Source organism: Herpailurus yagouaroundi, unplaced genomic scaffold, assembly GCF_014898765.1.
Source record: "Herpailurus yagouaroundi ecotype Mexico unplaced genomic scaffold, PumYag 196, whole genome shotgun sequence".
Classification (NCBI taxonomy): domain Eukaryota; kingdom Metazoa; phylum Chordata; class Mammalia; order Carnivora; family Felidae; genus Herpailurus; species Herpailurus yagouaroundi.
In genome coordinates, this window is record NW_024412427.1 from 29,394,188 (window position 1) to 29,421,766 (window position 27,579).

General features: G+C 44.0%; 1 protein-coding gene across 1 annotated transcript in view; it reads left to right on the plus strand.

Moving 5' to 3' along the window:
* Positions 1-27,579, plus strand: part of PCSK2 (proprotein convertase subtilisin/kexin type 2) — a 281,880-nt gene that overhangs the window by 200,102 nt on the left and 54,199 nt on the right. The window contains exons 6-7 of the mRNA XM_040447755.1: positions 7,125-7,201; positions 26,891-26,979. Of these exons, the coding sequence (XP_040303689.1) occupies positions 7,125-7,201; positions 26,891-26,979 (166 nt within the window). The remainder of the gene's footprint in view (positions 1-7,124; positions 7,202-26,890; positions 26,980-27,579) is intronic.

Consider the following 27,579-nt stretch of genomic DNA (forward strand, 5'->3'; position numbering starts at 1 on the left):
ACTTTATTTACAAAAACAGGTAGAGGGTCAGATTTGGTACATACCATATTTTGTGACTCTTGCTATCGGTGATCAAAGAGAGCGAAGGACACAGAAGAAGTAGGAGTGAGAGAATGCCCCCATTTTTGGGCAATGCACTTGCCAGCTTACATCGATTCTTTCATTCTACCCTCACAGCAACCAGGTACTTACATCTTCTCACCTGCATTGTAAAGATGAGGAAACTAGGGTTTCCAGAAAACAAGATCATTGCCAAGACCAAACTGCTTAGGTTGGACACCACATCTGTCTGACTTGAATGCCTCTCTCCCTTTCTCTAGTCCAAGCTGATGCCTACAGACACATTTGTTGTGTACAACCCCAACAGGGACAGTCTGCGGGTCCCAGAGGCATTAAATTCCAGATCTGGGGGCAAGAGTGGCAGTGCGGGAGCCAGGTTCAGTCTCGGGGAGTCTTAGAAGCTTCTCTGTGTATGTGAAAGCCAAGGGGCATGGTTGCCACGGGGTTCACTGCCAGCTTTCTCGGTGAGACCAGCTCTGGCATCCGACATGTGCCATTTGTCGGCCTGTGACTTTGATGGCTGCACAAAGGCAGCACCTCGGACATGAGAAATCAGAAGATTACTTGAAAATAAGTAAGTTCCTGTCCTTTCTTAGCTTAATGTGCAGGCAGGCCACCTGGTGGAAAGCTCACAGTACAAACAACAACCAAAGTCATAACTATTAAGCTTCCTTTCTAAATTTTTTTTGGTGTTTATTTATTTTTGAGACACAGAGAGACAGAGCATAAGCGGTGGAGGGGCAGAGACAGAGGGAGACACAGCGTCCAAAGCAGGCTCCAGGCTCCGAGCTGTCAGCACAGAGCGCAACGTGGGGCTCGAACTCACAGACTGTGAGATCATGACCTGAGCTGAGGTCCGACGCTTAACCGACTAAGCCACCCAGGTGCCCCTGAAACTTCTTTTCTAAGGACTAATCTAGACCTGCTTTCTGACCCCGCAGTCAAATATTCAGAAATTAAGCCCCAGAATTATTAAATACCAGAGGGTTTATTTTTTCCTCCCACTCTCAACTCTTATAAGAGAAACGAGCCATTATCAGAAGTTTCTTCCAGAAATAACTTCCAGGGCAGCCCTGAGGTCGGTTTGGATTCAGTCCAGCCTTCTCACTTTCTGCACGACGGGACAATGATAATTCAAGTTCTTCATGATGACTCTGAATCATCCTGATCCTGAATCATCCGTGATTAAATTATGTTTGCTAAACAGTTAGTATTTTCGAAAGCAAGAAAATAAGACTAATGCGTTTCCAAAAGAAGTTATGGAAGAATCCAAACCAAAACAAGCGGCTGGCTTAGCCTGGGATGACCAGAGCATTCAACTTCCAGAGACACCACTTCCCCCTAAACGTCCACGTTATTGGCTATTTTAGAAAATTCCAGCATAACTCAAGCCCCATTTAATTTATTCCTGTACACAAAGAATTTTATGGAAGGCAACATTGTAACTCAAATCAATAAATGATTCGGTTTGGGCTATAAAAGTATAAACAGAACACTTACAAAAAATTGCTCACTGTTCTTTCTGGCCATAAACCGTTTGATTTTTGGCCAAAAGACATGCCGGAGCAGCCACTTGCCTTCCTCGATACGCAGCCTAGACTCTTCCACGAGGAATTAAGCATTAGTCACCAAATTCACTAAAAGACAACAGCAAAAAAAGTTTGTAAGTCATCAACCATTTCCACCTTCACAAGTGAATGTGACCCCTGACAACACACAGTCTTTCTCATCTTACAAAAGTGGGCTCAGGGTTCCACGAATTCTCGGGTGCCAGTTCTGCCATCAGATCTCTTCAATGTTCCCCCCGGCCCCACCCACCTCAGGGCAAGCCATTTTCTCCAGGACCAGGAATTGGAGGCAAAAAGCCTCAGCCCAGATCACAGGTAATAATAATAAACCAGAAAAGTGAACCCGGGTGAAAGCGTGTGACGTGGGCAATCAGGCAGCAAACACAGAGGTGCAGACCAGTTCGATTTTTCTTTTCTCTAATGGAATTTAACTTCTTATATGCCAACCTGATGGCACTCGCTCAAGGCAGAAATTTGACCTTGGTCAGTTCAGGGGGTGCCCCCCGCTCCTGTCTCCAGAATTGTCCCCGAGCTTCAAAGGACCGGCACAGCGCTGAGGATGCGGGGTGCGTGCACTTGCGGCTCGCCGTCTGTGCCCCTGGACTCCACTTTTGCGTCCTCATTCTCACGGATTGGTTGTCACTTCATGCGGATCCTGCCTGAACCCTGGATCCCCAGTGTCCTGACTCCCGAGCTTTCTAAGCCAGCTGATTCTTACTGCCACACTCTCACCCCTGTCAGCCTCCCACAGAGTATTCTGTTGCCCACTGCACCACACTGATGGCCAAAGAAATGCAGAGTGGGGCCACCCCAAGTCCCTGAACACAGACATCCCGGGGAGCCGCTGCTGATCTGCAGCAACACAAGATGAGTCCCCTGTCCCCAGATGAGTCCCAGACCCCTCCGACTTTGGACATTCCAACCCCCATCCCACTCCAGAACAAAAAAAAAGAGGGCCCCCTCTGAGAGCCCCACAATAGCTACGTATTGCATGTTCTGTCCAACTTGCCTTACGCCAGGCAATTTGTCTCTCTTCTGTGGAGAAACAAACCAGGCTTAGCCTACAGTCCTCCCAGTCTGTTGCTTCGGCTTCGACTCCAGCTTTGAAGCCCCAAAGAGAAAGTATGAATTTGGGTTTCTCTCGACACTCCATCTACCAACTCTACCTAAGAATGCTCTTGTCTCAAAAACTCAGAGAAGGTTAGGGTAACCAAACATAGTAACTATTTCAAAATAGTATCCCTCAAAAGGACTGAAATCCAAACAGTTCAAGAAAAGTAAAAAAAATAAAACGACACACAAAAAAACCATGCCTGACCTGAGAGTGTCTCCCAGAGACGGGAAATAGAGACCAGAGAGAGAATTAAATTTTTTTTTAAAAGGTAAATGAGTGTTGGGGCGCCTGGGTGGCGCAGTCGATTAAGCGTCCGACTTCAGCCAGGTCACGATCTCGCGGTCCGTGAGTTCGAGCCCCGCGTCGGGCTCTGGGCTGATGGCTCAGAGCCTGTTTCCGATTCTGTGTCTCCCTCTCTCTCTGCCCCTCCCCCGTTCATGCTCTCTCTCTCTCTGTCCCAAAAATAAAAATAAACGTTGGAAAAAAAAAAAAGGTAAATGAGTGTAGTTTGGGACCAAAGGGGAGAAGGAGGAACAGATAATTTGGAGCCAATCATTATGGCCGGAGGAGACAGGAAGTTGTCCTCTCTGATGACCGGGTGTTAAAGGAAGACCTATATTCTAGAATAAAAGATAGGCTTATTCGACACAGAAGATGCATTGACCCAAACTTCCAACGGGGTAAGAGAAGGTGGAAAATGAGGGATTGATTTTTGATAGGTATGAAGTTTCAGTTATGCACAGGAGTAAGTTCTAGAACTGTGCTGTGCAACACAGTCAACAATACGGTATTGTGTGCTTCACACTATGTTAAGAGGGTAGATCTCATGTTAAATGTTCTCACCGAGACAAAAACAAAAATAACACACAGGCACAAAAGAACAAAAGGAAATTTGGGGAGGTGATGAACATGCTTTTAGCACCTTGTCTGGGGTGATGTTATCATGGGGTAGGGACATGCCCAAACTCATCACGCATGAAGTATATCAATGCCTCAATAATGCCAAAAATTCTTAAATTAAAAAAAAAATTAATACCATAAACAAAAATAAATCCAATATGGATGAAAGAACTAAATGTGAGACCAGAAGCCATCAAAGTCCTAGAGGAGAAGACAGGAAATAACCTCTTTGCCATCTGCTGCAGCAACTTCTTACTGGACATGCCTCCTGAGTCAAGGGAAAGAAAAGCAAAAATAAACTACAGGGACCTCATCAAGAAAAAAAGCTCTGCACAGTGAAGGGAACAATCAATAAAACTAAAAGACAACCTTTGGAATGGGAGAAGATATTTGCAAACGACATATCTGATAAAGGGTTAGTATCCAAAATATATACAGAACTTTTAAACCTCAACACCCAAAAAACAAATAATCCACTTAAGAAAAGGGCAGAAGACATGAATAGATGTTTTTCCAAAGAAGACATCCAGCTGGCCAACGGACACATGAAAAGATGCTTAACATCATTCATCATCAGGGAAATACAAATCAAATCCACAATGAGATGGGACACCTGGGTGGTTCATTTGGTTAAGCCTCTGACTCCTGATTTCAGCTCAGGTCATGATCTCACAGTTCATGGGACTGAGCCCCCATCTGCCCTGACAGCACAGAGCCTGCTCAGGATATTCTCTCTCTCTCTCTCTCTCCCCCCCCCACCCCTCTGCCCTGCTTGCACTCTCTCTCTCCCTCAAAATAAATAAATAAACATTAAAAAAAATGAGATATCCCCTTACACCTTGTCAGAATAGCTAAAATTAACAACACAGGAAACAACAGGTGTTGGCGAGGATGTAGAGAAAGGGGAATCTTCTTACACTGTTGGTAGGAATGCAAACTGGTACAGCCACTCTAGAAAACAGTATGGAGGCTCCTCAAAAAGCTAAACATAGAACTACCTATGATCCAGCAATTGCACTACTTGGTATTTACCCTAAGGTTACAAAAATACTGATTCAAAAGGATACATCCACCTTAATGTTTATAGCAGCATTATCAACAATAGCTATACTATGGTGAGAGCCCAAGTGTCCATCAACTGATGAATGGGTAAAGAAGATGTGATATAGATAGATAGATATAGATATATATACATGTATATAGTGGATAAAGAAGATGTGAGATATATGGAATATTACTCAGCCATCAAAAAGAACTAACTCTTGCCATTTGCAATGGGGTGGATTGAGCTAGAGAATACTATGCTAAGCAAAATTAGAGAAAGATACGGGGCGCCTGGGTGGCGCAGTCGGTTAAGCGTCCGACTTCAGCCAGGTCACGATCTCGCGGTCCCTGAGTTCGAGCCCCGCGTCGGGCTCTGGGCTGATGGCTCAGAGCCTGTTTCCGATTCTGTGTCTCCCTCTCTCTCTGCCCCTCCCCTGTTCATGCTCTGTCTCTCTGTCCCAAAAATAAATAAACGTTGAAAAAAAAATTTTTTTTTAATTAGAGAAAGATAAATACCATATGATTTCACACATGTGTGGAATTTAAGAAACAAAATAAGTGAACATAGTGGGGGGAAAAATAGAGGCAAACCAAGAAACAGACTCTTAACTGGAGAGAACAAATCGATGGTTACTGGTGGCGAGGTAGGCGGGGGTGGGGGGGATGGGTTAAATGGGTGATGGGTCTGGAGGGCACTTGTGATGAGCACCAAGTGTTGCATATAAGTGATGAATCATTACATCCCACACCTGAAACTAGTATTACACTTCATGTTAACCAACTGAAATTTAAATAATAAAATTGGAAAAAAAATAAAAACACAAATTTCAATCATCGTTTCACTATATGCTAACTAATTTGGATGTAAACTTTAAAAAATAAAAAATAAAATTTAAAAAAAAACCCACAAATTTCAGGGTGATGTCTATCCCAAACACAACATTTATTTAAATAAATTAGTATTGGGGCACCTGGGTGGCTCAGTCGGTTAAGCGTCCGACTTCGGCTCAGGTCATGATCTCGCAGTTTGTGAGTTCAAGCCCCGCGTCGGGCTCTGTGCTGACAGCTCAGAGCCTGGAGCCTGCTTCACATTCTGTGTCTCCCTCTCTCTCTGCCCCTTCCCTGCTCATGCTCTGTCTCTGTCTCAAAAATAAATAAACATTTTTAAAAAATAAATAAATAAATAAATAAATTAGTATTATAATTCTGATTACGACAACTACTGGTGACTAATAGCCCTTTGTCCATCCAGCAAATGGAAACTCAAACTAATGGAATTCATCAGTTTGCTTTTAAAAACATTATGCCACTGATACATAAAGTTTACAGACTAAAGTGTTTTACCTCATAAAAGGGCACGATTCCTGAAAATGTCTCAGGACCCATGAAATCAAGAAATGCCCACACCGGAATATATACCTAATCCAGTGCTTTCTAGCCAAATGTATACTGTGGGCCAGGAAGCCACCTGGGTCTCTACTGCAGAACTCAAAAACAGAACAGAGAAAAATGGGATTCTCGTTCTGAGCATTCCAGGCAAGCAGAGAAAGCAGTGGGAAGGATGAATTAGTCTCCAAAAGATGGTAGATCATTTCCCATCTTGGGCCAAAATAAAAGGTCGGCCAACTAAAGACCTAAATGGAAAACTATTTAAGTGGATATGTAATTGATTTCTGGGGGGGGGGGGGGGGACTCCCAAGGGGAAAAATGGAGGTGTTAGATGCATAGAATTTAAACTTCTAACCAAATACTGTAGGGTGTAGAGTACTCCCCGTTCATAATTGTATATTTATTTGTTTGGTCATTTGATTGATGTCTGTGCCCCCAGCTAGGCTGTAAGTTACACAAGGGCGTTCCCATATCTGGCATAATCACTGGCATATATTAGACTCTGACCTTTGTTGAGTGACTCAGTGAGGTTGATACTGTGCTGATGTTAGGGGCTTGGGCAGAGGTTTAACACCCATAAATATAAAGGACACAAGCCTAGGTCAGTCTGAAGCAGGGAGCCTTCTGCACAAAGCAAGAAAACTCCAGAGATTGCCTCACTTGTGACATAAGACCGAGAGCATTCTGACCATCAAGCCAAGGAAGCATAACATAAGTCCTGGATTCTAGGTGAAGCCCATTCACCCACAGATGGTAACTCAACTTAAAATGGAGACAGTCCTGGAGAGCACAGGACTCAAATTTGCTAGTTCATTGAGGGCCTGAAGCAGAATGGAATGAGGAAGTCTGGGAAGAGGATAAAGGGAGGGACAGAGAGATCCAAGGACACACCAGCTCTGTCACCCCTTTGCAAGGGCTGGCCCAGGGAGGAACATTAACACAGCACTCCACAGAGGACCTGTAAGCATCAGACAGTCATGTCTTGAAGCATCCTCTCTGGCCTGTCCATCTGGCTTGACTGACCTAATGAGACGCCTTGTGTTTTTCAGAACGCGGAAGCGAGCTATGACTTCAGCGGCAATGACCCCTACCCCTACCCTCGATACACAGACGACTGGTTCAACAGGTATACTGGGCCTCGGGAGCCGCCTTTGACTTTAGATCTGGGGGTTTTGTTTGACTCTGTTTTGAAAACTTGGCTATTCCCAGGAAAATAATCTTAGTGCTTCCCTAAATTATACTGTGATTTTTCTCCGTCATAGCTACATTCTCTAAATTCTTGGAGTTTGTTAATATGGCAATGTTCCTCTAGAAGGGTCTTGGACTATTTTGTTTGGATGAGTTGGGAGTTATTTGCCACTTTATTAAAGATAGAAGATGGGGCGCCTGGGTGACTCAATCAATTAAGCATCTGACTTCAGCTCAGGTCATGGTCTCATGGTTTGTGAGTTCAAGCCCCGCACTGGGCTCTGTGCTGACAGCTCAGAGCCTGGAGCCTGCTTTGGATTCTATGTCTCCCTCTCTCTCTGCCCCTCAGTCTCTCTTTGTCTCTCTCTCAAAAATAAATAAACATTTTTAAAAAGACAAAAGAAAATAGAAATAATAAGAAATCCTTTTCAACCCACCATAAGATGATAAAAAACATGCTCGTTCCACTTGATCTGTTGAAGACAACTGTTTTGGCCCTCTGCTCTGTTTCTATGTGTTTTGGAAAAATGCTTCTGCTGTAACCTTATAAGTGCTCATGTAGTTCCTTGCAATGGAGCAGTAAGCATAATTGGCAAAGGTTTGAAGTATTTTTTTAACTGAGGCACAATCGACATATGACATTATATCAATTTCAGGTATACAACATAGTGATTTGATATTTGCATATGTCACAAGATGATCACTGCATTAAGTCTGGTTAGCATCTGACACCATGCATAGTACCAAAGAAATATTTTTTCTTGTGATGAGGTCATTTAAGATCTATTCTCTTAGCCATTTCCAAATACGCAATGCAGTGTCATCAACCCATAGGTTCGAAGCATTGCTTGGCGTCCTACCATGTTAACGTACCCAATGGTCCATCCAAAGGTGTGACTTTTCTTCCGCCTGTTTTGCTACTAAACATGTAAACATGCAGTCTCTTTTTTCTCCAAGTAAAATTCTTGCCTTTACGGTTGATTGCATACAAGAAATATTGAGAAATAAAGTCGTGTGGCTTGCTTACTCAAAGTCGGCTAGGTTTTAAACCTAACGCTTCCCTATTATTGATGTTCTTGGGTAAAGTTCATAAGAACATATGAACTTCAATTAATGGTATAATAATATGTGTACATCACTCTACTCGTTTCTTTCACTTCCATGGCAAACGCGTGTAGGCAAAATAAATGCCTTTCTCTGTTCGGTGAGAAGGAAACAGGCTCAGAGAGGTTGTGTGTCTCTTCCCTGGTCAGACTAGGATGTGTCAGAGCCAACACTTGAACCCAAGCTTCAGACAGGTTTTTGTTTTTTTTGTTTTTTTTTTTTTATTTTTTTTTCAACGTTTATTTATTTTTGGGACAGAGAGAGACAGAGCATGAACGGGGGAGGGGCAGAGAGAGAGGGAGACACAGAATCGGAAACAGGCTCCAGGCTCCGAGCCATCAGCCCAGAGCCCGACGCGGGGCTCGAACTCACGGATCGCGAGATCGTGACCTGGCCGAAGTCGGACGTTTAACCAACTGCGCCACCCAGGCGCCCCACAGACAGGTTTTTAAATCCAAACTGTACCATTCTTTTATAAGCAACATTTTTATGATAAAAGACACAAAGCATGATGGCCAGACTGGCCAGATATGGGTCCCCAGCAGACCAGGTGACTTATACTCTGTCCCTACAGTCAGCAAGTTGACCAGAGTGTGACTGGGGGACACAAAAGGGCACACGAGTTGGGGGTTTGGCAATTACAAAACATGCAGAAAAGAAGAAAGGAGAAAAACCAGTCACATTTGCAACATTTTAAAAAAGATCATTACCTATGTTCAACAGCACGATTTACTCTTCATCAGCTTCTTCTACGACAGCTTTAAAATTATCACGTCGTGTTCGAAAGGGTGTGCTTAGGAGATGAGGGTGTATCCCAAAGGTCTGAGAACTTCTGACATGAAGCATCTCATACCCTCCACAACTTACAACCCGACCTCCTAACTTACCCTTAGCAAATAAACCCTTTTCAGACACAGAGATGTGAAGTCCCCAGACAGATGTCACTAAGCCAGGGGCAAGACCTAACGGGTAATGGTGGTTTGGAACATTGCACTGAGGAGGACCAAGAGGGGGTGCCCGGCTTCAACATGACTGCTTACCAGTTGTCCACATGACAGCAGGGCAGGAGCAATACATGTGTCATTTGTTCTCTCTACAGCTAGTAGGTACTAAATTAATCTTTGGTGGATTGATGCAGGCACAAAAATATAACCAACACAATGGTCCCCTCCCCCCCACCGCCCCACCACGGCCCATTTTCTGAACCCAGCACAACCACCCCAAGCAAGTCTCCCTGTGTGATATGCTGTAAGAGTATTCTTTAAACAAACAAACAAACAAACAAACAAACAAACAAACAGAATTGGCTTCTATTTTAAATACTTTCATTTGCGAACTTGTTCTTGAAAGTTCAACTTTAAACTGGTTAAAATCGTCTAACTAGGGCGAATTGGGGCTTCTTGCAACACAATTCTTCATTGTCGGTGGTAAAAATTCCCCAGTGTCCAATTGCCTGAGACACAGTATAATGAATCAAGCATGTAGGATCTTTGCTTATTAGGAAGCCACTGACTCAAGACACAGGAGCCACTTTGACCTATAAATAGGGCTTTTCCCAATGATCAAGTCATATTCAAAGATCCTTATCCACCATCTTGTCATTATAAAGACTGGATGGTACCAGTTCAAATCATGGTCTCTCGAAACATAATTATTATTGTAAATGCTTATGGAAGGAAAGTGGGTCAAAGTCCAAGCCCACACCACTAGCAGGACCTGTGGTCTGAAAAGTTGGGTCTGTCCTGGAGATGATTCCTTCTTGGCCCAAGGAGAAGTTGAATATAACATCCTATCCATGCGTGTAGGATAAGTTTATTCAGAATTCCCTCCGGGTGAAATATTTGCCTGGGATTTTCTTCCATATAACTTAGGGCTTGGGACAGGAGGAAGGAGATGAGTGGAGGAATACAGAAAATAAAATGGTCATGGGTTAGTAAGTGCTAATGCTTATCATGGGTACATGAGATTTCCGCCTACTTTTGTAGATCTCTGGGGTTTTTTTTTTTTCCATAATAAGAAGTAAATTTAAAAAGTATGGGGCATAATTTAGTTTGGTATTTATGAAACTATTAGCTTTGATATGCGAGCTTCTGAGGAGCTTGCAAAATGTCCTATGAGTGGAGACAGATGCCCAAATCACCACAGTGCTAAGCGTAGCTAGGGCTAAAATAGCAGCTTATTAAGCAGTTACTGTGTTTAAGGCACTGTTTTAAGTGCTTTGCATGTATTAATTCAGTTAATTCTCATAATAAACCTTTGAAGTAGCTATTATCAGGGCACAGTGGGTTGAGTGTCCGACTTCGGCTCAGGTCATGATCCCACGGTTCATGGGGTTCGAGCTGCATGTCTGTGCTGACAGCTCAGAGCATGGAGCCTGCTTCTGATGTCTCCCTCGCTCTCTGCCCCTCCCCCACTCACACTCTGTCTCTCTCTATCTCAAAAATAAACATTAAAAGAAATTTAAAAAAAAAGGAAGAAAGAACTCTTATCAGGACTATCCCCATTTTGAAAATGGAGGCATAGAAAGGCTAAGTAACGTGGACAAGATCATACAGCTAATACGTGGTGGAGACAGGATTTGACACCAGTGAGGGGGTCATTATACGCACCGCCTCATAACAAAGATGCCTTGGAGAGTATGGAACAATGCAAAATTATCTCTAGCCAGAGAAGCAGAGATAGGCTTCCCTGAACGGGTAGCATTTGCTCTAGGATTTGAAGGAAGGTAACTGGTAGAGTTAAGGAGTATATTCCAGGCTGAGGGTACAATTTAGGTGAAGGAGGGGAAGCGGGAGGTGAAGACACGTTCAGGAGGTAACCTGGACACCTGGCCTGGGAGTTAGAGCCCGGGACAGGGGGCAGCATTCTAAGAAGGCTTCATGGAAGAGGTGTGCATCACGCAGGCTTTAGGAGAAAGGAGGAGAGATTTTGTGATTGGGTCAGAAACTGGGCCCGAGGCATAGATGAGGACCCTTCTCTCACTGCACTCAGGGAATGTTGCTGCCCGAGGCTCCGGGAGTCTTGAGCCAGCACCTGCCTTTGGCTGGAGCTGTGTTCAATGCCGTGCCAGCGTGTGTCTCTGGCCAGTTCTGCAGCCACGAAGGCATGCCGGTTTCTTCAGGTGCTCTCCTCTGGGCGTGAGCACCTTCAAGTGTGCATTTCTTCAAGAGCCTATTTAAAACTCCCAGCCAAGGACCGTTTATGAAAGCAAACTTCATGCATATGCAGAACTGCTTTTAGAGGATGGGGATATTAGAATTTCTTGCCCGGTGCTAAATTTGACTTTGTAGGATTATTCCTTTTCAAGCAGAGCAAGTGTATTTATTCTACTGTGAACCATTTAATAATTACATGCAGTATCTGAGCTCTAGAGATATATTTGAAACACAGTTGAGAAATTTGCAAAAGGAGTAAATTTCCTCCTAGCTTGCAAGCAGGAAAATACAGATGGCCGAGCAAAGCAATAATATAGTAGTAGTAGTAATCCAAATTGCAAAAAAGTAGAAAATCACGCACATTTAATGAACCTCACTAATATGCAGAACAGATATAACCGACTTCCTGTGTGGTATCAGGATCTAGCATGACATGTTTTTCTTCGCTGGCATTCAGTAAATGTTGATTGGCTGGTTGATAGATGGGCGGCACACCTTGTCAGCCATGCCGAGATGTTGAGTGGCCTTGACATCCGTCCACTTCAGAGCTTCCCGCTTCCTCCGAGGTTTGCAGCCCACGCTTTGTCAATAATTTTCCAGCCTTGCTCGGTTTTAGGTCAATGTTTGGTGATGCATTGCAGATCTGTATTCCATTACCGTGCTGCTGTCCATAAAAATCCCTCTTGCATAGCATTTCTTTGACAGGCATTCACCACTGAAATGTCATCCCTGCCATCGGCAATATTTATGGAGCATCACAAGGGTGCAGCACGCTCTATCTATTAAGCCCTAAAGAGTAAGAGATTTGGGATTCGATGCAATTCGTGGCCACAAAAAGTTTACCATAAATTCAGGAGAGAGAAGACATTTATTGCTCAAACAACCCAAATGGGGGTGAGGGAAGGAAGAACGGTAAATGGATACTGAGGAACGTTTATCTCCACGTGGGCTCGTGTGATTGATAGTGTTAGTTAAACCTTCCAATAAGAAAGATCTAAAATAAAAAATAATAATAATAAATAAATAAATAAATAAATAAATAAAAAAGGGGGCGCCTGGGTGGCTCAGTCAGTTAGGCGTCCGACTTCAGCTCAGGTCATGATCTCACAGTCTGTGAGTTCGAGCCCCACGTCGGGCTCTGTGCTGACAGCTCAGAGCCTGGAGCCTGCTTCGGATGCTGTGTCTCCCTCTCTCTCTGCCTCTCCACCGATTACACTCTCTCTCTGTCTCAAAAATAAAGAAACATTAAAAAAAAAAAAAAAAGAAAGATCTTTAGTGATTAACTTTTTTTCTTATTAAAAGTCATATTTCATTTTGAAGAACTCTATGTGACAGGTCAAAAATGAACATGTGGGAAAAACGGCCATCTCTGGTTGGTTATTTGCCCGTTGATGGAAACCAGTATTTTACCCTGGTGACATTTAACGGTTTAGAAATGCATGAACATCTTTCCCGTCTGTCTTTATGAACTGATTCTGAAATCACCTCCTGGATAATAAAATTTAAACTGCTTTCAAAGACCTAATCTAACTTTTTGTCTCATGTGAGCTTTGAGAAAACCTCATAAGCCCATATTAGTTCAAACGTGGCTGCTTGTAATCAACTGTCTCTCTATCCAAATCAGAGCACAGTGACATCCAACACAGTTTAACTTTGTGAGCTATACTGAGCCATTGGAGAAATACCATAGAGTTGTTTTTTAAAGTTTATTTATTTTTGAGAGAGAGCGTGGGCACACCTGCGCACAAGCTGGGAAGGGGCAGAGAGACAGGGAGAGAATCCCAAGCAGGCTCCATGTTTGACAGCTCACAGCCCCATATGGGGCTCAATCTCACAAACTGTGAGATCGTGACCTGAGCCAAAATCAAGAGTCCAACGCTTAATCGACTGAGCCACCCAGGCACCCCCACAAAGTTTTTTTAAAACATTTCTGGTCCCTTACCTGGATTAGGCAAGTCTTCATTATTTAAATTTTTCCCCTCAGCTAAAAGAAATAGACATAACACAGATTTGGGGGTTATGGAGAGAATTGTATAGATCATAGAAGAAATCTGTATGTTGTATTGTTATTTCTACTTTGGAAACAAATGCTATGCATGCCATATAGGTAGATTCTATGGTACTCAGGTGGCAATAATTCTTTCCTTATGGGAGAAAAACACAGCAGATTATGATGGACAAATGTAGTGTCATGTTAATTGCTTGGCATAGATTAAGTGATCCCTGAATCAGTTCCCCCTATCTGTAAACTGGGCCTGAAACTCCACCATGGAAGTTTGTATAAGGGACTAGAGACACATACTTGGTTCAGAGCATGACACGTGGTAGGCATTTCCTAAATGGCAGCAAATATTAATTGTGAAATTCAGTGAAGGGATGTCTATAGGAGCTAAGTCAAAGATTCCCCAACTAGATAGAAAACGAGGGGAGTTTCTTCCAAAGGAGTTAATGGATGACCCAACACTTTACCCATCTTTCTTAGCCCTTCATTCTCTCATCTGAGCCTTTGACACGAGACAACAGGAGCTGAAGGTTAAACTTTCTGGAGAGAGTCTGATGTCTCTGTTTTTGCAGTGCTGATTTAAAGAAGAGTTATATCCAGAGAAAGCTTAAATGCATGAAACAAGATTGATCTGTGGGGAAAATTGAAGAGCCTAGCATCTAGCATCAGGAAGATGGAATGCCTCTTCACTTCTCCAGAAAGTACTAGATGATTGCAAGCAGACCCAAGGTTTTCCCCAGAAGCAGCTCTACATGCTTACCTATCCAAACCTTTGGGCTTACTCCAAAGTCTTACCTGTAGAGACCTTTGGATATGAGCCAGCAAATATGACTGATCTCTGCATTTCATGTGACATGAAAGCTTCTTTTTCCAAAGACATGGCTGAACAGACCGTAGCTAGCCATATAGAGCTCTGCTTATGTAAGAATATGTATAGACCTAGGGAGACTGGAGTCTGGAAGGCAAAGACAGCCTCATGTCCATGAACCTGGCCAAGTTTCTCACTGGCTTGCTGAATGAATTCCCCATATCTCCAGTATCTCTGTGAATCCAGAGCCCTAAAACGTCATTATAAGACTTGGCTGTGGGATATAGAGCTAAGGAGCCCATTAAAGCAACCAAGGGAACAATAACGAGGAAAGAGCCCAAAGGAAGAGAGAGGAAGAAAAGGAAAAAATACCCTGCAACTCAAACTAAGCCTACAAACTAACATTCCAAAATATCTGGAAAAAAAACACATCAAACACAATTTAAAAATCAGGACGTGAATTTATACCAGGTGAAATTAGTTTTATGGAAAGACTTGAAAAAGACAATAAAGCAAGTTATGTTTTGTTTGCTTCGAGGGATAAATGCATGGATAACATCCATTTAAAAAGAAAAATAAATGATGGGGAAACACAAGCAAAAATAAACATGAATATAAAAAAGGAACCAATTGCACTTGGAATGAAGTCTCAACGAATGTGATAACATCTAGCCTGGGTGCGGTTGAAGAGATAATTATTGAATTGAAGATAAACACTGTTTATTTAAACATCTACAGCAAACGTGCTTCTTCTGGACGGCCGGGGGAGTAGAGTTGACATACAATGCTATTTATTTTTGAGAGAGAGAGAACGTGTGTGTGAGGTGGGGAGGGACAGAGAGAGAGGGAGACAGAGGATCCGAAGCAGGCTCCAGGCTCTGTGCTGACAGCAGACAGCCCAATGTGGGGCTTGAACTCACGAACCATGAGATCATGACCTGAGCCGAAGTCAGAGGCATAACCTCCTGAGCCACCCAGGCGCCCCTACGAACATTATTCTTAATGCTGAAACTTTGATGGCATTCTCTTTAATGCTGGATGAAATAAGAATTCTGCCTATCCTCTCTTTTATCTGACACCATGCCACATCTCATAGCCAATGAAATCATTGTAAATCTAAGGAAAGATACATGAGAACAGTAAGGAGAAAATTATAAAATTTAGAAAAGACATAGAAGAAGTCCTGAATGAATGGCGTTGCCTACTAAGTTCACAGATGGGAGGATGGAACCATATAAAGATATGAAGTCAATTCAATGCAATTCCAACTAAAGTCTCAATAGTATTTTTCTGTGAAACTAGAAAATCTGATCCTAAAATTGATATGGTACAGCAAAGGGCCATGAGTACAATAAGAAGACAAAGAAAGAGGAGGAGGAGGAGGAGGAGAATGAAAATGAAGAAGAAATAAAAGGGGAAGATGAACCACGACAGCAAGGTGGGGAAATTCTACCTGCCACATATCAAACATTACAAAACCATAATAATCGTGAGAGAACGGCGTTAGCACACGGAGTGAAAAAAGATCAAAGAAACAGGATAGAAAACCCAGAGGCAGACCACCACATAAAAGAATCTTAATATGGCCAAGATGGCAATAAACACAATGGAAAAAGGATGATGTAGTGATATTCGATAAATGGTGCTAGTTATTCATATGGGAAAATAGGTATCACCCACAGAGCGTAAACAAATTCTAGGGGAATGAAGACCTAAATGTATATAAATCTTTTATTTATTTTTTTTTTAATTTTTTTTTTCAACGTTTATTTATTTTTGGGACAGAGAGAGACAGAGCATGAACGGGGGAGGGGCAGAGAGAGAGGGAGACACAGAATCAGAAACAGGCTCCAGGCTCTGAGCCATCAGCCCAGAGCCTGACGCGGGGCTCGAACTCACGGACCGCGAGATCGTGACCTGGCTGAAGTCGGACGCTTAACCGACTGCGCCACCCAGGCGCCCCTATAAATCTTTTAGAAGTAAACTGCAAGAAAATGTCCTTATGACCCTGGAATAGGAGTGGCTTCCTTAAACAAGACACTAGGCCACAAGGAAAAGGAAAATATTGAGAAAGCTAAGTTAAAATTAAACATTTTGGTTCAAAATCACAATAAACAAAGTTAAAGGACAAGCCACAGACCAGGAGCTTATGTGCAACAAGTTCTACGAAACAAAAGGGTTAGTATCCAATAAAGAACAGCTACGAATCAGGGGCACCTGGGCAGCTCAGCTGGTTAAGTGTCTGACTTTTGGTTTTGGCTCAGGCCATGATCTCCCAGTTCGTGGGATCAAGCCCCATGTCGAGCTCTGTGGTGACAGCGTGGAGCCTGCTTGGGATTCTCTTTCTCCCTCTCTCTCTGCCCCTCCTCTGCTCTCTCTCTCTTTCTCTCAAAGTAAATAAATAAACATATATATATTTTTTTTTTTTTTAAACAAGAACAGCTACAAGTCAATGAAAAAAAATAACTCCATAGAAAAAATGGACCAAGGTTATATGCAGATGATTAACAGAACACCTGAGCTAACTTGTGTATGAAAAGATGCTCAGCATTCCTAGTAATGAGGAAATTGCAAAGTGAAACAATGAAATACCATTTCACAACCTTTGGATGAGCAAAAAAGGTCAAGTTTGATGATGCTAAATGCTGGCACTCTCCCACTCTGCAGGAGGTCATATATATTCAAAGAACCTGTTTTCACCTTTACATACATATCCTAGAGGAACGGTCACAAACATGCACTGGGTAATAACGCACAAGAATGTTTCCTTTCAAATTATTTGCAAGAGCAAGCAAATTGCAAACAATCCAAATGCCTACCCCTAGGAGGACGAACAAGTAAATTGCAGCCTATCTATAAATGGACTACACACAGTGCTGCTACACAGCACTAAAAATGAACGCACCAGAGTCTATGAATGAACCTCGGAAATTCAAGTGCAAAAAGCAAATTTTAAGAAGATTGTATACAAGGAAACACGTATACTGAGTTGGAAAACAAGCAAGTAGTGGCATATATGCTTATGTACATCTGATTATAAAGTAATTGTATAGAAACATGCACAGGGATTCCAAGGATCGCCTGAGTACAGTGGCCACTTACGAGGAAGCAAAGAGAGGTATGGGCCCAAGGAGGTCTTCGAGTGAATCTGTAAATGTTTATTTCTTGAAAAAATAGTTATCCCGGGGCACCTGGGTGGCTCAGTCGATTAAGCGTCCGACTTCGGCTCAGGTCATGATCTCGCGGTCCAGGTTCAAGCCCTGCGTTGGGAAGCCTGGAGCCTGTTTCAGATTCTGTGTCTCCCTCTTTCTATGACCCTCCCCTGTTCATGCTCTCTCTCTCTGTCTCAAAAATAAATAAATATTTAAAAAAATTTTTTTAAATAGTTATCCCTATATAAAAATACATGGAGGGGCGCCTGGGTGGCTCAGTCGGTTAAGCGTCCGACTTCGGCTCAGGTCACGATCTCGCGGTCCGTGAGTTGGAGCCCCGCGTCAGGCTCTGGGCTGATGGCTCAGAGCCTGGAGCCTGCTTCCGATTCTGGGTCTCCCTCTCTCTCTGCCCCTCCCCCGTTCATGCTCTGTCTCTCTCTGTACCAAAAATAAATAAACGTTAAAAATACATGGAATGCACCCTTGTAATTATACACTCCTTTGGTCATGAGAATACCCAGGGTGCCTTAATTAGCCATGCACAGAACTCCACACTTTGCTTTGCTCAGGAAGACGGGGATTAGACCAGAGACTGTAACCGTACTACATATTCGCTCTGCCGTTTAATTTTGTGCTGTGACCAGAGTCTCCGTGACAAATGGGGTATGTGTTCTTTATTCTACCTGCCCTTGTGTTCCTTCAAGGGTTCGTTTTCCTCAAGGCATATGCTTTAAAATTAAAAACTATATGGTCTATAATAGAATGAAAGTAGGTACATGGTTGAACGAGATTTGATTTACCCTCATGGGAAAACTGAAGGTATCTTAAGAGAACAACATTAGAAGTGCTCATTATATCACCAAATCTTGCTGAATGACACCCTTGTTCCCAAAATGTCTCTTGAATCAATTTCCTATTTTCTCTGCACACTGCCACTGCCTTAGTTTTCATTCTACCATCGCAGCAAGGGCTTTGTCTTCCTGCTCTCTCTGAAAAACCACTACCATTTTGTTAGTTACATTATGTGTGATCATGGCATTGTGGTTATCTAGGATACTATCATTTTTTTACAGATATATTAAGCAATTTGAGGGGGGTGAATCTGTATTTTTCTTTAGGCTGATTTGCAAAAAAAAGCGTAATCAAATATGGCATAATGTTAATTGTACACACATGCACAAGACTAAAGAATAAAAATAACCAAATGTCTATCAGTAAATGGCTGATCTAATAAGCTATAGCATACTCACACAAAAAAATCTGAAGTATGGGAAACATTTGGCTTTGATAGAGTTGGGTGGTAGCCATATGAGATTCATATGCAATTATGTTATTCATTGAATTTGTTTGTATTTTTTTAAGTTTATTTATTTTGATAGAAAGAGAGAGAGAGGGGCAAAAGCAGAAAGAGAGGGAGAGAGAGAATCCCAAGCAGGTTCCATACCGTCAGCACAGAGCCCGATGTGGGGCTCGATCCCACAAACTGTGAGATCATGACCTGAGCAGACATCAAGAGTCAGATGCTTACTGACTGAGCCACCCAGGTCGCCAGTTTGTATTTTTTAAATAATAATAATAATAATAATAATAATAACAACAACAACAACAGGGTAGCTGGGTGGCTCAGTCAGTTCAGCATCTGACTTTGGCTTAGGTCATGATCTCACAGTTTGTGAGTTCAAGCCCAGCATCAGGCTCTTTGCTATCAGCACCTAGCCTGCTTTGGATTCTCCATCCTCTTCTCTCTCTGCCACTCCCCTACCCATGCTCTCTCTCACAAATAAACAAACATTAAAATAAAAAGAATAATAATGGGGGCACCTGGGTGGCTCAGTTGGTAAAGCATCCGACTTCGGCTCAGGTCATGATCTCATGGCTCGTGAGTTTGAGCCCCACGTTGGGCTCTGTGCTGACAGCTCAGAACCTGGAGCCTGCTTCCGATTCTGTGCCCCTCTCTCACTCTGCCCCTCCCCTACTAGTGCTTGGTCTCTCTCTCTCTCTCTCAAGAATAAATAAAACATTAAAAAATTTTTAATAGGGGCGCCTGGGTGGCGCAGTCGGTTAAGCGTCCGACTTCAGCCAGGTCACGATCTCGCGGTCCGTGAGTTCGAGCCCCGCGTCAGGCTCTGGGCTGATGGCTCAGAGCCTGGAGCCTGTTTCCGATTCTGTGTCTCCCTCTCTCTCTGCCCCTCCCCCGTTCATGCTCTGTCTCTCTCTGTCCCAAAAATAAATAAACGTTGAAAAAAAAATTAAAAAAAAATTTTTTTAATAATAATAATAATAGTAAACATAAACTGAGCCAAAATAGAAACACCAAAATGTCATCCAGGTCTCATGCCATTAACAGAATCACTTCTGCTCACCAGCCTCAGAAGGTCCATTAAATCGGCCAATGCCCAAAGGCCCTCCCATGCACCACACAAACCTCCGAGGAGGGTAGAGAATAAGAGATCAGACAAGATAGACTTTTTTCTGCTCTTCGAGGATGGCCTTATTCTGATGCTTGTCATCCAACATCCTTGCTGTCCCCCTTGTTGTCATCTGTTTGGTCCTCACGGTATCTTTCAAATTCGTTTCTTTCAGTTACTTACTATCTGAATGTCTCCTTCCAGATAAGAGATCAAGCAGCAACTACTAATATAAATATGGTAGAACTATTCAATAAGATTAAAATCAAAGTTTACTAGATCAGGGGCGCCCGGGTGGCTCAGTCAGTTAAGTGTCCAACTTCGGCTCAGGTCATGATCTCACGGTTCATGGGTTCGAGCCCTGCATTGGGCTCTATGGTGACAGCTCGGAGCCCAAAGCCCGCTTCGGATTCTGTGTCTCCCTCTCTCTCTGCCCCTCTCCCACTCACGCTCTGTCTCTCCATCTCAAAAATAAAGAAACATTCAAAAATAAATTTTTTTTAAGTTTACAAGTTCAGGTTATTCCAGCAGCTATAAGAAATACATCCCCAAATCTTAGTGGCTTAACAATAAAAGTTATTTATAATTCACCTACCAGTTCCTGCACATATTCTAGAGGAACAGCTCCCCTCCAAGCAGCGATTCAGGGATGTGGGCTTCTTTCATCTGTGACACACATTTCCAAAGTTACCATGCTTGTCCACGTCAAACTAAAGGAGGGGAAAGAGCACAGATAGACACTCGTGGGTGGTATTTATGCACCGACGCAGCATGCATCCGTGTGCCTCCATCACGTTAGCATAATTCAGTCATATGGCTGCATGCCAGTGCAAGGGAGACCTGGAAATGGAGCTTAGCCGGATCCCAGAAAGAAAAGAAAATGAGCTTGGTGATCAGTTAGCATTTTCTGCCAGCAACAAAAATCACGTTGCAAAGTAACAGATAATGTTGTACCAGAAAACCTGGCCAGTGGTACCAACAGATGAGCGAGCTAAAGAGCCAGTGAAAACTCAGTTACTTTTTGTATTGGTTGGGGTCCTCCAGAGGAACAGAGCCAAAAGGATATGGAGAGAGAGAGAGAGAGAGAGAGAGAGAGAGAGATTTATTATAGAAAATTGGCGCATGCAACAATGGAGACTGGCAAACCCCAAATCTGCAGCACGGGCTGGCAAGCTGGAGACCCAGGAGAGCTGATGTTCCAGTTCAAGTCCAAAGGCAGCCTCCTGCAGACCCAGAAAGAGGCAATGTTGCAGATGAAGTCCAAAGGCTGTCTGCTGGAGAATTCTCTCTTGCTCAGTAAGGTCACTCTTCTTGTTCTATTTAGGCCTTCAACTGATTGGATGAGGCCCACCCGCATTAAGGTGGGGCACAATCTGCTTTACTCAAAGTCCACCAATTTAAATGTTAATCTTATCCAGAGGCACCTGGGTGGCTCAGTCGGTTAAGTGTCTGACTCTTGATTTCAGCTCAGGTCATAATCTCACGGTTTGTGAGTTTGCACCCCATGTTGGGCTCTGTGCTGACAGTGCAGAACCTGCTTGGGATTCTCTCTTTCTCCTTTTCTCTCTCTCGCTCTGCCCCTCCCACACACACTTTCTCTCTCTCTCTCTCTCTCTCCCCCCTCAAAATAAATAAACTTTAAAAAACTGTTAATGTTATCTAAAACACCCACACAGGAACACCCAGAATAATGTTTGACCGCATATCTGAGCACCCCTTGGTCCAGCCACATTGACACATAAAATTAACCATCACACTTTCTGTCCGCACTTTTCTGTTAGTCAGGAATAGATGATAGTCAAGGGTTCTGGGTAAGAGCAGGGGTTTGGGAACATTCACCTGAGTGTAAATTCTCCTACTGCCTCCTACGTGAAAAGTGACTTCTTATCCCTATGCCTCGGATTCCTCTTTTTGTAAATGGGGACAATAACAGAGGTGCTGAGGCACCCCTCTCAGCACAGTGCTCAACCCTCAGTAGGTATCAATAAATGAGAGTTGTTATATTCATTTTACTCAGTATACCTACACTGTGCATACAGAAGGACATGCCTTTGGCTAAGGAGGGCGAGAGGGATGACCAAATCCCTTTAGCGAAAGGCCAGCGATGTGGAAAGGAGGGGTGTGCCTGGGCTGTCTCTTTGGAGATCCCCAGGGTCGGGGCCGCGCCTCAGGTGTTCACTTGGATACCTCTACAGCCGCTGCAGTTCTTTGGGGAAGCCCCAGTCATCATGAGAGTCCAGCTTTGAACCCCAATCCCCCATAAGTTAAGCATGGGTTGTCCCTGTAGCCTTGTCTGTTTATGTATGAGTTATCGATCGCCAAATAATGTCACATAACAAATCGTCCCAAAAGTTAGTAGAGTCAGCTAGGCAGTTCTGTTGACCTGGGCCAGGCTCGGGTTTGTGGCTGGGCTCACCCATGCATCCACGGTCAGCCTGCAGGGTGGCTGGGAGCCAGTTGATAGGATGCCCTCTCTCACATGTCTGGAGGACGGGTGGCTGTCAGCTGGGGGACCTGGGGTCGTGGCTGCATGGGTTTCATCACTTAATAGGCCTACCCAGGCTTGTCCACACGCGCCTAGGCAGGGTCTCAAGCTGAGGGGTAAGCTCCCCATTTCTACTACCTTGTTTTGGCCACAGCAGGTCACAAGTCCAGCCAGATTCAAGGGAGGCGGGAAACAGGCTTCACCTCTTCATGGAAGGAGCAAGAAAGGCACATTGTCAAGGGCACGGACTCGGAAGAGTGGTGGGTTGGGGCCATTTTGGCAACACATCTGTGACTCCTACCACCTGCCTCCCTCCCGTTGGCCTCAGTTAGAAGGAGGCCGACTGAGCGGCTGATATGTGTTCCTCACCCCCTATAGCTCCACATCTGACAGACATATGTTTTATTCTAGAAGCAAGAGGGAGCTACTGAACTTTCTTATGAAAGCAAAGAGGCCAAATGAAAATGGATTTGGAAAAAGATTTTCCTGACTTTCGGGGGAGCAGGCACGCTTGTCTGAGACAATCAGGAAGGCAGGAGACAGGGGAAGGCATTGGAGGCAGTGGGAACAGAGCCTGGGAAGCCCCAGGGGTGTGGAAAGACATGGTGCCATGAACAATTATAGGGAACCACCACTAGTTGTTTATAATTAGTGTTGCCTAATTTAGCAATGAAACATTTCTTCCCATATGTTCCTTTGGAGAGCCCACAACACTTGTCTCCCCGCTTAAAGGCCAAAATTAAGGCTATGGAAGCACTGAGTGCCTTTAGTTCGCTCCAGCCAGTTCACACACATGCATCCACTAGCCTTTGGGGAGCAGTCTAGGGCAAAGATAGGAGTGCAGCGGGGCAGTTCAGTAACCGAGTGTTGGTCTCAGCCCCGCCCCAGCCATCTTCTAGCTGTGCGCCTTCGGGCCAGCACCTCTGAGAGTCAGCTCTGATGTCTGTGAAAACAGGGCCGTGGTTTCTCATAGCCCTCCCGGGAGGCCTGAAGAGGGCGAGGCGAGCAAGGCACTGAGCACGGCATCTGGTAGTAGATAAGGGCCTAGTGAGTGGCCGATGGGTATTCGTTTCCCTGCCTCCTTCGTCACCTGCAACAGGGCTCCCCTCACGATGAGGCCATCCGTGTTCTCCGAGGATGCTGGCACAACTGACTATCCCAGGCAAGGCCTAATTGCACACGTCAGCTCTCGGAGAGGAGATCTTGACAGGGCTAATTATTAAATAATAAGGAAATTAGTGCTTAGCCAAATTAGACATGACATTGATTTTTAAGCTTTTATTTCAATATTCATATGTTCAGGGGAGCTTGGGTGGCTCAGTCGGTTAAGCGGCCGATTGCGGCTCAGGTCATGATCTCACAGTTCGTGGGTTTGAGCCCTGTGTTGGGCTCTGCACTGACAGCTTGGAGCCTGGAGCCTGCTTCAGATTCTGTGTCTCCCTCTCTCTCTGTCCCTCCCTCACTTGTGCTCTGTCTCCCAATCTCTCTCGAAAATAAACATTAAAAAAATAAAAAATAATTTAATTTAATCAGTATCCATTAAATTCCATTTTAAAAAATACATGTGCATATAGGTAAAGGATATATATATGTACTTTATATCTGGTAGGTACTTTATATAAGCATGTATTTAAATATATGGATTATATAGAATGTATGAGTATATATTATATATAAATATATCATTATATACTTAATTATGTACTTTTCTTTTTTTTCTTTTTTTTTCAATATATGAAGTTTATTGTCAAATTGGTTTCCATACAACACCCAGTGCTCATCCCGAAAGGTGCCCTCCTCAATACCCATCACCCACCCTCCCCTCCCTCCCACCCCCCATCAACCCTCAGTTTGTTCTCGGTTTCTCAGAGTCTCTTATGCTTTGGCTCTCTTCCAATTATGTACTTTTAAAGTAGATCTATGAATCAGCATAAAGAATGTACATATGTCAGGGGCACCTGGGTCGCTCCATCGGTTGGGCATCCAATGTCGGCTCAGGTCATGATCTCACAGTTTGTGAGTTCAAGCCCCGCATCAGGCCCTGTTCTGACAGCTCAGAGCCTGGAGCCTGCTTCGAATTTTGTGTCTCCCTCTCTCTGTACCACCCCCATCACGCTCTCTCTCTCAAAAATAAATAAACATTAAAAACATTTTTAAAAGAATGTACATATTTCATTATATGTACATATACAAACATACATATATATATATATATATATATATATACATACACATATACACACATATGTGTGTGCTTCCGTGCTGCTTTTCAGAACTTTATTTAGCAATTCCTTCAGCATTTGGAATAAGGTCCTTCAGCATTTGGAATAAGGTCCTTCAGCATTTGGAATAGGTGGCTATGAAAATCTCATCCGTTGTAGACTGAGCACCTTCTCAAAAATTTCAAATGTGATCCACAGAAAACTTAAAGACAAGTAGACAGCGATGTGTTCAGTACTTTGTTTCATAGATTTTTTTTACCATGAGGGCCATCCTCTGCCCTTGTAACTACACGGTTTACCTGAACACAATTATACAGATTTCATTCTTGTTCCAAAGGACATTTGGAGCCCATGAAAGATGTAGCCTTTATGGAAGTAGGATTTACTTTCTTTTTTAATTTATTTTATTTTTTTTACTGTATATTCATTTTTGAGAGAGAGAGAGAGAGAGAGAGAGAGAGAGAGAGAGAGAATGAGCAGGGGAGGAGCAGAGAGAGGGAAACAGAGGATCCAAAACAGACTTCTATCTACACTGACCTCAGTGAGCCAGATGTGGGACTTGAACTCATGAACCGCGAGATCATGAACTGAGCTGAAGTCGGACGCTCAGCCGACTGAGCCACCCAGGGGCGCCCACTTTTGCTCATACAATATATGATGAGTATATAATTATATATATATCCCCCTCCCCACACCCAGTCCTCGGGTGTGGTTCTTTAAGGGCTGAAACAATAGCTTTGCTTGCCCCAAGAGGATGATACAAACAGCACACTAGTCAACAATTTAGAAATCTAAACTCCTAGGGCCATGCAGCCAATAAACCCCTTCACCCATGTTTCCTTATCGTATTTGGAAAAGCCAACGCTCACCGCCCTGTCCCTTCGGCAGGCAGTGCTGACACTCTTCCAGCAGAGCGGATAATGTGGCCCAGTTATTCCTTTAGCTGCTTCATGGACCATTAGAATGGACTTTTGGGGACTGGGGACCAGTAGTTTCAGAGGACTTGTACCTTTGGAACCTCCCACATCTTGAATGCTGTTTAGGGCTAGAACACAACACTCTGATAGGCTCAGAGTTTTTGCTGGTTTCAGGTGTCCATTGTGGCTTAACAAACTACCCCAAAACTTGGTGGCCTAAAAAAGAATGAACACTTATTTGCTCACAGACCCGTAAGCTGGGCAGGAACAGCCAGTCTCCCTCCACGTGCCGCCCACTAGGGTGATCAAGCGAGGTCTGGAGGAGGAGGGCATCATCCCTCACGTGCCAGGAGCCTCATCTGAGGTGTTGGAATGGCAGAAATTGCTGGGTCTCTCTCTCTCTCTCTCTCTCTCTCTCTCTCCCCCGCGCGTGGTCTCGTTCACTTGTAGGCTAGCCCAGGCTCCCCCCGTTGACACCCAGCACCAAGCTGTCAGCTCTTACAAAGTGATACATCACATCTCCACTGTGCTCTGTGGGTCAAAGCAAGTCCCCAGGCCCGCTCAATCCAACAGGAGGGGAAATGCACACAGGACAGATAGAACTGTTTAGAACCCTTTAGTAGAAGGCAGGAGAGAGCAAAACAAGAAGGACAAAAATTAATGGTGTCTGCTCCCTATAACGTTCTAGAACATAAGCCATGGGAAGGCCTTGCTCAGACTCGTAAGGCTGGGAAAACCTTGGAAAGGTTATCTAATGCCTGGCGGGGGTCCTTAATCTGGTCAGCCTCAAAGGTTCTGTGAGTCCCTTGAAATCGCATGCAAAATGTTGCCAACACATGCTTTCTTATTCCTGGAGGAAGGTGGGAATCTATAGCATTCCATACACCCTCCAAGGAGGCTATCTTCCAGAAGAGGTTAAGTGACCATTATCCTATACCTGACAGGCAGCCTTGCATGCCTGTGTAGAGAGCCAGTCTTGAAAATAACCACTAATCCACAATCCTAGTGCTCCAACCACTAGGAAGTGCTGAAGTGTTGTGATCCGACCAGCACACACGTGTCCTCTCATGCTTGGTGTTTCCTGGAAGCCTCTAAGTGTATTTTCTGCAGGAAGACACTTCAGATTTGAAAGTAAAGATCAGATTTCAAGGTGGAAAATGCTCTGAGAAGCCTCCTTCTTGTAGAAGCAGGTCAAGGTCAGGAAAATAGGTGGGAGGGGAGAGGGGGAAGAAAGGCGATACACAGAAGGAAAATCTGCCAGCCCCGGCTAACCAGACCATCGACAGCAAATTGCTTCCAGTTGATAGAATTTAAGGAACCTCCCCTCAGAGTCTTTTGATGCCGTGTCTAACTTCCCTCTATTTTTCTCCACAGCCATGGGACCCGATGCGCAGGGGAGGTTTCTGCCGCGGCCAACAACAATATCTGTGGGGTCGGAGTAGCATACAACTCTAAGGTTGCAGGTAAGCTGTCCCTGCCAAACAGCAGGTGCCTTGAGCCAGAAGGCATCACACTGCAGTCTCCAGCCTGGCTGGGGCCTGGCAAAAATTCCCACTGGAGCAGCAGAGCCGGGTCCAATAGCTTTAGCAAGAGTGAAAAAGACAATCTTTTTAATCGATCTGGCAGTATCAATAAACTCAGATTTTTTTTCGAGTGTAACATAAATACAGAAAAGGGCACGGCTCATGAGCTCAGTGAGTTTTCACAACCCACCACATCCAAGGAAACCATCAAGAAACAAAACATCACAGGCACCCCAAAGGCCTTGTCATGTCCCCTCCCAGTTACTACCCATATACACAAGAATAACCCTGATCGTGGGGCGCCTGGGTGGCTCAGTCAGTTAAGCATCTGACTCTTGGTTTCAGCTCAGGTCATGATCTCACAGTTCATGGGTTCGAGTCCTGCATCAGGCTCTGTGCTGAAAGTGCGGAACCTGCTTGGGATTCTCTCTCCCTCCCTCTCTCTCTGCTCCTCCCCTACTCACACTCTTTCTCTCTGTCAAAATAAGTAGAAAGAAAGAAAGAAAGAAAGAAAGAAAGAAAGAAAGAAAATGAGTAACC